A 9492-nucleotide genomic window follows, 5' to 3' on the forward strand; every position below is an offset into this window, starting at 1 on the left:
GTTCAATTCATACTTTCGTATTAATTAATTATAAATAAATTTCAATTATATAGGGATTTTAATAAATCTTTATTTAATATAAATCTATGTTGCTTTACACAGTATAATTTAACTTAGACTTAAATAATATTTGCTATTTGTTTGTAGCAAATAGTCTAAATAATAATAATAATAAAAAAAAATAATAATATAACTTAAAATTATTTTACAATTAAGGTTTATTCAACATCGTCAAATTGACCCTCAATAACTTTGAAAAACGGTGGTCTTATTTTAATTGGTACTGGGCGAAATTCTGTGGGAAATAAAGTGTAGTTTCTTTCATCGTAAGATTTTATTTGGGTGTATTGATACTTCGGTGTAGTTCCATCATCATCTACGATTTAAAAAAAAAAAAACATAATCCTGATGAATAGTATAAAACTATTAAAATGTTTGGGGTATTTAATGATAAAGTTGAAAGAAAATCGTTATTTTAAGGCACCTAAGCCTGAAACCCAAAATTCACATATTTACCGTCATCCGCAAAGTTATGAGGTTGCGGTACATCATTTAATTCCCAACTTTCTTCATCTCCTTGAAAATAATCCAGCGATTCTCTCCGTGTTTCAAGATTTCCCGCTGAAATTAATTTCAAAATCAAAAATATCTATTATGAAAAATATTCTTACAAATACGCCTACTTTTAACCCCTTCATTGTCCGCATCGTCAAGGGAATGCGGTTTCCAAATAGCTTCGCTTCGTTTCAGCGCCATTTCTATTCTTTCTCGTTGTTCATCCGATAGTTTATCTTTATCTTGATTCAGTAACTATTCAGTAAATAATAAACTTAAAATAATTATAACACTTTGTGTAAAAACTTCGGAATTGCTATCACCTCTCTATGAATCAAATCAGCTCTCTTTCGTCCCCTCCAATTATCGTAACCGTAAGCCAAGCTTCTCTCACGATATTTCGGTTCGAATTTGATGTTTGGTATTTCGTTTAGTGGTTTTCCAAATTGATTCTGGGAAAATAATAAATTTACAATTAAGTATTCTCGATGCGTGCGCCAAGGCTTATTATGCGATTTTAACTAGCAAACGTGGTTCAAAATGAAGCTTCGTCTGCTTCAAAGTAGAAAGTAACTATACTTGTCAGTTTAAATCGCGTAATAAGCCTTGGTACACGCATCGGGAATATAAATTTGATCATAAGTTCATAAGATATGTTCCATGATAAGTTTGTGGCTGGTAACTTATAAACTGGAGCTTGTAATTTTGAAGTGATTGAAGTAGGGAGGTTATAGATTCAGGGTAAAGCGACATACGCCTGGTGAGTAGGGCGCTGCTGTCAAATTTGGGTAACTTAGTAAGTTCAGACTAAATAGGACCTAGATGGAACTTGGTCCTAGCTGCAAAATTAATTAACCACCATGCACCGGGTGTATAATAGGACTTCAATTGACTCGCTTAATTCCGTCGTTCTCCTTCTCGAACTAGTTATCTCGAGAACTGTAAGTCTCTCTCAGTAGCATTACGAACTTGTATATCTAGTGCCATTCATACTTATGGAACGGAACATATCACTTATAAACTTATGATTTAACGTATTTCTACCTCTCCGAGATCTAAAAATTTTAAATTAGTCTGATATTTTAGACAATCCGGTATTTCTGTTAACTGATTCATGTACAAATCGAGGGTTTTAAGTCCTGTCATGAGTTTCATGGACTCTGGTAGATATTTCAACTGTGAAAAACCATTCAATGTTTAACATAAATTAATTATTAGCGTCTAAAACAGATTATAACTACACACGCGATTCAATTCAATTCATTTCAATTCACCTGGTTGTTATCAAGCCTCAAATCATACACATTCTGCAAGTCCCCAAAATTTTCCGGCAATGTTGAGATATAATTCATGGAGAGCATACACACTTGAAGCGATTTCAAATCGCAAAACGAATCGGGCAATTTTTCCAAATGATTATGATTGAGATCGAGAACTTTTAGCTCCGAAAGCATTCCGAAACTTTGGGGTAATTCTTCAATTTCATTTTCATCTAAACGTAGTTCCGTTAAGTTCATAAGGTGTCCGAAATTATCGGGTAATCTTCTTAAAAAATTGCCATTCGCTAGATTACGACGTCTTTCTAATTCCTCTAAAACGCTACCCATGTCTAAGAACGTTAAACTTTGCAAATTGCCAAATTCGGACGGTAAAACGGTGACGTAATTGCCACTCAAGTTCAAGTGTTTCAGTTTCACGGCAACTGGGAATGACTCGGGTAAAGCTTCGTGTTGCAGCGAGTTTCCTTTAAAGGATAATTCTTCGATGTTTTCCAAATTACCGAACCAATCGGGTAAATAAGTTAAACAGTTTTTATCGAGGTAGATTTTGGTTATTTTGGGGGCAAATGAGCAATTGTCCGGGAGCAACTCCAAAGAATTTTTTGTTAAATCCAACGTAATCAAGTTGGAGAGATTCTTGAAGGTATCGGGTAAAGTTTTGAGATCATTATTCTTAAGATTGAGGTACTGTAGTAATCTTAAATTGCCAAATTCAGCTGGCAATTCTCTTAAATAGTTATTTCCCACGTCAAGTTTAATTAACTTCGTAAGATCACAGAATGACGTTGGTAAACATTTTAACCGGTTTTCATCAAGAACTAATTCGTTTAAATTAACCAAGTTCCCAAAATCACAAGGAAGATACGATAGTTCGTTGTTCACCATGTTAAGTATCTTTAAGTTTTTCAAATTCGAGAATGAAGTTGGTAAAAATCTCAAGGAATTTTCGGTCAAATATAATTCTTCTAAATTCGACAGTTCACCGAAATTGTCAGGTAGGTACGTTAACATATTGCTGTCTAATGATAAGTAAGTTAAGTGCGGTAACTTTGACGCGAAAATGTCCGGAAGGGATTTAAGTTCGTTATAATTTAAGTTAATGGACTTTAAATTTTGAAGGCTGAATAATGTTATCGGTAGTTCTTGAATGAACATCTGACAGAGTTCTAGAGTTTCTTGAGGTACGCGTTTGTCCAATTGCAGAAAATTATTTATAACATTCTCGACATAATGCATCTGATCCTCCTCCTCACTTTCCGAATATCGGTCAATATAATCTACATCGTCGTTCACACTGTCTACATCATTGTCTACTTCGTCTATATAATTTTCTACGTTGTCTACATCATTGTCTACGCCTTCTACATCATTGTCTACGCCGTCTACATCATTATCTACGTCGTCTACGTAATTGTCTACATCATTATCTACGCGGTCTACATCATTATCTACGTCGTCTACATCATTGTCTACGTCATTGACATAGTCTATATCTTCTATATCATTGTCTACGTCATCTAAATCATTGTCTACGTCGTCTACATCATCTAAACCATTGTCTGCGTCGTCTAAATCATCTAAACCATTGTCTCCGTCGTATACATCATCTAAACTATTGTCTACGTCATCTACATCATCTAAACCATTCTCTACGTCGTCTACATCATCTAAACCATTCTCTACGTCGTCTACATCATGTAAACCATTCTCTACGTCGTCTACATTATTGTCTACGTTATCTAAATCTTCTACATTATCGTCTACAATTTCTAAACCATTTTCAGTGACACCTAAGTCGTTTGCAATAGCTTCCTCAACATGCAAATCCTCAAAGGCCCCGTTTAAATCATTGACAGTTACAGAAACATCCAAATTATTGATGACCACATTCAAATTCTTCACATTACTTATATTATTTTTAACTTCGCTAACAACTTCAATTAAATTTTTCTCAACACTTCCCATTTTGAACGAGTGTTTCTTGCTTGAAATAAGTTAAATTATATTACCAGTACGATGCAATTGAAAATCTCATATGGCAACCGAAAAGTCGGTTCGAAAGTACAATGACTGTCTTTGTTTACTTCTCGTGACAGTGACGTTACAAGTTCAAACACGTGTACGGTGTTATCACTCTAAGCCTTGGTTTGATGCCGATGGCAATTTCATCAACACAGTACTTAAAATTGAATTATTTAATGACTTTGATTAAATAACTAAAACGCCGTTATTCAAAATAAGTTATTTTACAAAGTTTACGGCACAATTCAGAGGAAGTACATTAAACACGCACAAAAGGCCGAGTCAAACTGGGAACGTAAGTTCGTAAACCGTAACACATGGCACAAGCGTGACTGCCAAACTTGCCAAGACGCGCCAAAAATAGTGCAGACGAACCTGGAGGTACTGTCAATACTCAATAACCTGGAACACCATGGATGAATAACACAACTAGGGTTAAATAAAATTATCTTTACTCCATGGGTTTTTGTTTAAATGTTTTGCATTCCTTTGCAAAATTGCGCCATCTATGATCGGAATTTTGACCTTGAACTACAATGTTCTTGTCTTGTAAAAAAAAAAAAAAATAAAAAAAAAAACCCGTAGGCGGATCACGTTAGTTCCGGAATTTCGCTAAATTCGTAAATTGCGGGAATAGAAATAGAAACTGAGAAAAACAAAGCCTTCTTACAATACTGAAAAATAAATTAGGCTTAATATATAAAATTTATATACACACAAAAAGAATACAAGCAAGAATTTTAAATTACCGCGGAAAGGAAAAAGCACGTTTATTTTTAGAAGGAAAAATTTTGAAAGGGGGCATTCCTAAAAATTCGTTGTCCCCCCGTCAGCTCAGACAGTGACTCTCCATTTATTAATCAAGGCATTGCGCTCCCCGCCGCCGCGTACGCGATAATTTCGCAAAAGATATAAATGTCATAAATCGAAATTACGAAATGGGTCAAAGTCCCTTTGAAAGCTCCCACTTGATCGCATTGCATTGCGTTTTATCAAGAGGTAGTCGCGTAGGTAATTAAATCGAATTATAAGTACACCCCGCCCGTGAATTTAAAGTGAATGAAAAAATGTTTATAAAGAACCCCTAAATGCTCAAAAAAATTGTATACGTCACCGCAAAGACAGTGAAAAGATCGGCAGAAATTTGAAACTTATTTTTTTTCTACGTCTGCAGATGTGTTTGTTTTTATAAAATCGCTATTTTTCAATGTACGCCTGTACGTTTGGAGATATCTCGCGCGCGCGGGTGTAGATAATGTTCGATATATTACGTCGCTAAGCCTTGGTCGGATTCGTACTGTGGAGTAGGAGTATTGGAACACCACGACCACGGTGATCTCAATTTTTAAACAGTATTATTTTTGCCAGTTTATTTTACTACACGGTTTAGGACGCTGTACAGTACACAAAATGGGTTTATTACCTTTAGAATTTACCGATTGCTTAACGGATAGTCCTTATTTTCGCGATAATTTAGCTGCTCATGAAAAAGAGCTTGACCGTACAAGCCAAGCTGTGAAAGGGATTATACGCGATATAAAAGAACTACTCGCGGCCGCTAAAACTTTATCGAGGGCCCAACGAAATTTGGCAACCACTTTCCAAAATTTTTCATTTGAATGTATAGGAAATAGCCAAACAGATGACGAAATAATTATAGCTGGGTCGTTAAAAGAGTTCGGTCGCTTATTAAGTAGCATCGAAGATGAACGCGATCGTATCGTTGATAGTGCTCAAATATGTTTTATCGAACCATTGGAAAATTTTCGAAAGGATCATATTGGTGCTGCGAAGGAAGAGAAAAAGAAATTCGAGAAGGAGACAGTAAAATTTTGTCAGTCCTTAGAAAGACACTTAAATATGTCAACCAAGAAAACGGAAAACCATATCCAAGAAGCGGACGCCAGTTTAGATTTGGAACAACGACACTTTGTACAAGCGTCTTTGGATTACGTTTTACGGTTACAGGAAGTTCACGAAAGTAAAAAATTCGAGTTTGTCGAGAGAATATTGCTCTTTATGTCGCGATGGTTGACATTTTACCATCAAGGATACGAAGTTTGTACCGAATTCAAGTCATTCATGAGAGACTTACAGATGCGGATTGAACGAACAAAAATCAACTTCGACGCGACTAAGAACGAGGCGTCTCAACTAAAAAACAAAATGTTGAGTAAACTTCACGATCCTGGTTCACTGAACAAAATGTACACCAGGCAGGGGTACTTATTTCTTCTGGAGAAGAAAGCTTTAGGGACAACATCATGTACGAAACACTTTTGTCAGTACCAAAAAGATACCAAAAAATTCGCGATGATCGCTTTCTCACAAGCCACCAACAAGATATTGTCATCGGAAACCCTTTCAGTACAAAGATGCTTAGTTCGACACGCCGATTCCATTGACAAAAGATTCTGCTTCGATATCATAGTCAATGGCAAATCAACTCCTTACACCTTCCAAGCTTTGTCCGAAAAAGATTACAAACTATGGTTGGAAGCCATGGATGGCAAAGAACCACACTACAACCATTCCGGTCGCAATCTTAAACAAGAAGATTACCTCCTAGACGAGATTGGCTTCAACTTCGTCAATGCTTGTATCGAAGCTATCGAAAGTCGAGGTTTAATGGACCAAGGACTATACCGCGTCGTCGGGGTCAGTTCCAAAGTGACCAAACTCATTAGCCAATCCCTTGAGATGGCTAGAAAGGGTGAAAAGATGAACCTAATGGATAGCGAAGAATTTGAAACCAAGACAATCACCAGCGCTCTCAAGACGTATTTTCGCAACCTACCAGAACCAATGATGAGCTTCAAACTACACGGGGCGTTTCTAGCAGCCGCCAAACAAGAAAATTTTGAAAAGAGAGTGAATGATATACACGCTTTGGTACAGTTCCTACCGAGTGTTAACAGGAAAATGCTCGAAATCCTAATTAAACACTTGCGCAAAGTGTCCCAACACGCCGACAAGAACTTAATGACTGTTTCAAACTTGGGCGTTTGTTTCGGACCGACACTTTTGCGTCCTGAAGAAGAAACCATGGCTTCCATTATGGACATCAAGTTTTGCAACGTAACAGTTGAAGTGCTTATTGACAACTACGACGTCATTTTCGGTAGTAAACCTCCGAACGACTATCATTCCCCTGTTGGGACCAAACCAGAGAAACAATCCCCGTTATCGGGAATGCGTAACCAATCGTCCAGCTCTTTAAGCGAGGTCGATGGTCGACCAGCGACGACTAATAGACAAGAATCAGTTCCCAAGGAAAATCGAAGTACTCCACCAGCCGGGATGGTTTATCACCATCATATAAGGCCAACAAGCACCAATTCCAAATTTTGGGTGGACAACCGTAGTTCCTCGTATCAAAACCACCAACCGCAACAAAGCCAACAACATCCCACCAATAATTATACAGTTCCTGCGACTCAAATGGGACAAATTAATCATTCCAATTTACCAGTTTCTGACAATTACATACGCGGTAATGGTAACGTCGGTGGTCGAATACCGCGTCAAAGTCCGGCGTACATAACCAACCCAATGTGGCAAGAGGGGGGTACAAGCGTCGGCGGGATGTCAAACAGCGTACCGACCAATCACGTCTCGCCGGAACCAAACCCAGCTTACTCAAGGAGCTTATCCACCACAAGTACACCCATGACCAATTTTCAATCACCATCGCAATTACAATCACAATTTCACGTGCAACTACCGTCATCGCAACAACAACAACATTCCGGAGTAATTGCTCAACACGTTAGTCAATCGTCTCAAAGAGTTAGTTATCATTCTCCACCGAATAGTAGTCCAGTTGCGCAACACGTCACGTCTCCGAGGTATATCCCGGAAGCAAGGTCGCCTAACGCTCAGACAGGACCACCTCCGCCGAAACCCATCCCAACAGGACCGCCTGGAGGCAGGAAAGTCCGTACTCTTTTCGCTTGCGTTGGCGAAAATGAACTTGAGTTGACTTTTAAACCTAATGAGGTAATATACAATGTTAAACCATCCCAAGAACCGGGATGGCTTGAAGGGTGTCTTAATGGGCGTATTGGTTTAGTTCCCCAAAATTATGTCGAGTTTATCAACTAAGTAACCTATCGCGTCTTAGCTTAGCTTAGAACTTCAGCGGACGTATTCTGTTTATTTTAGTGACGTGTTTACGAAGGGGAAAATGAGACTAATTAGGTCAAATTAGGCCAAAAAACTAAATAAATTAATTAATTTGTTTACACGCCCTAAGACCATACCATCTTATCGCGTTGTTAGAAAAATGGTAACTTCCTTATTAGTGGGCCGATTTGATCATACTTAATCTCATTTTCTCGCCCAGTCTATCGTAGTTTCTTTCGTTTTTAATAAAATATATTTTAGTTTTAATTTCAAATTTGTTTTCAATATAAAAAACCTGACTATAAACATTTATTAATTTCAAATTTCAAATTTGTTTTCTAAATAAAAACCTGACTATAAACATTTTTAAAAAAAAAATCCCGTAGACCAAATTCCGATTTCAAATTCAAAACAAATTTACACAACGTTATTATAGTATAGTAGGTATGTTGTTATTTGACCTTGTTCTATTATAGTGTAGGTGTGCGCGTGATGACTTTAATCATACATCCGTAAAACACCTGCTCTTCTAAATAAAAACAATTACACAAAAAGGTTTTACCCCGTGACTACGTGACGTAAGAAAAATAAACAATCTAACCCCAATAAGTAGATTTCAAACTAGGAGTATTGATACAGTTTACACAAGGAGGCCGGGCTACTTTACGGATATAATACATCACAAAGTAACCTCTCCTCCTGGTGTAAATGGTATCAATACTCCTAGTTTGAAAATAAAATTACAACGTACATTTCAAAAAAAAAACGCCTACAACATATCTCCTGTTTAGTCCAATTATAAATAAAAATTTAAACACTCACATTTGTGCCATTTTAAAGAAACAACAAATTATTAAAACTAAAATAAATGCTCCGCCATTATTAATTATTATTATTAATAATGAATTGTATATGGTTTTAACTGTTTTTTAATTGATTAAAATTTAATTGTAAATATGTGTGTGCCTCAAACGGAACGAAATTGCGTAGTGTATTATAGTTAAAAAAAAAAATAATAAAATTAATTTTTTTGCGATTGCGATTTGAGAGGACCACGTGACGTGACAATCATAAATATATTTGGCGCTAAACCTAAAAATCTCGTGGATGGCTGGCTTTGAAAAAAAAAAAACGGATATTAGTGGTTGGAAATAGATGAAAATTAGATGAAAAAAAATGTGCCATTGCTTCAATATTGATTCAGGGAATTTTTATGAGTTGAAATGAAAACCTTAGCTTTATAATTTTTAAACTTGAAAAAACTCCAACCTGTACTCCGTAAATAAATATATTCATTCAAAATACAGTTTTTTACTTTTTCCTTTTGTTTTTTGCACAAATTAACTTTTACCCATTCGTTAGATACGTTTGTTTTTGTTACGATTTCATTTGCAGACTTGAAAGTACAAGTAATTTCATATAAAATACATTGTTTCTAGCTTAATTCATTTCAAGAGTGCAAATTACGTTCTATGTTCTTCCATACGTTAAACTTACATTTATACCAATT

General features: G+C 36.2%; 2 protein-coding genes across 2 annotated transcripts; one reads left to right on the top strand and one right to left on the bottom strand.

Moving 5' to 3' along the window:
• Window positions 1-51: 51 nt before the first annotated feature.
• On the bottom strand, window positions 52-4175 carry LOC149618397 (uncharacterized). Its single transcript, XM_089854954.1, has 6 exons — window positions 1830-4175; window positions 1600-1731; window positions 879-1007; window positions 684-810; window positions 517-621; window positions 52-376 (listed from the first exon to the last, which is right to left on the bottom strand). Exons 1-6 carry the CDS (start codon window positions 3798-3800, stop codon window positions 219-221), a joined length of 2622 nt encoding a protein of 873 aa, XP_089711080.1. The 5' UTR covers window positions 3801-4175; the 3' UTR covers window positions 52-218.
• Window positions 4176-4727: 552 nt separating this feature from the next.
• Window positions 4728-9284, top strand: Graf (GTPase regulator associated with FAK). The gene has a single exon (XM_089854940.1). It carries the CDS (start codon window positions 5268-5270, stop codon window positions 7959-7961), a length of 2694 nt encoding a protein of 897 aa, XP_089711066.1. The 5' UTR covers window positions 4728-5267; the 3' UTR covers window positions 7962-9284.
• Window positions 9285-9492: the final 208 nt, after the last annotated feature.

This window comes from Phalangium opilio, unplaced genomic scaffold, assembly GCF_054372755.1.
Source record: "Phalangium opilio isolate 3A_F unplaced genomic scaffold, DU_Popi_V2 ptg000209l_1, whole genome shotgun sequence".
In the NCBI taxonomy this organism is placed as follows: domain Eukaryota; kingdom Metazoa; phylum Arthropoda; class Arachnida; order Opiliones; family Phalangiidae; genus Phalangium; species Phalangium opilio.

Excerpts from the sequence above, each read along its gene's own strand:
- LOC149618397 (XM_089854954.1), bottom strand. The coding sequence starts at position 3,800 with ATGGGAAGTGTTGAGAAAAATTTAATTGAAGTTGTTAGCGAAGTTAAA. Across the intron at positions 811-878 it reads CTGATTTGATTCATAGAGAG|TTACTGAATCAAGATAAAGA; the intron begins GTGATAGCAATT and ends TTTACTGAATAG. Across the intron at positions 622-683 it reads GGACAATGAAGGGGTTAAAA|CGGGAAATCTTGAAACACGG; the intron begins GTAGGCGTATTT and ends AATTAATTTCAG.
- Graf (XM_089854940.1), top strand. The coding sequence starts at position 5,268 with ATGGGTTTATTACCTTTAGAATTTACCGATTGCTTAACGGATAGTCCT.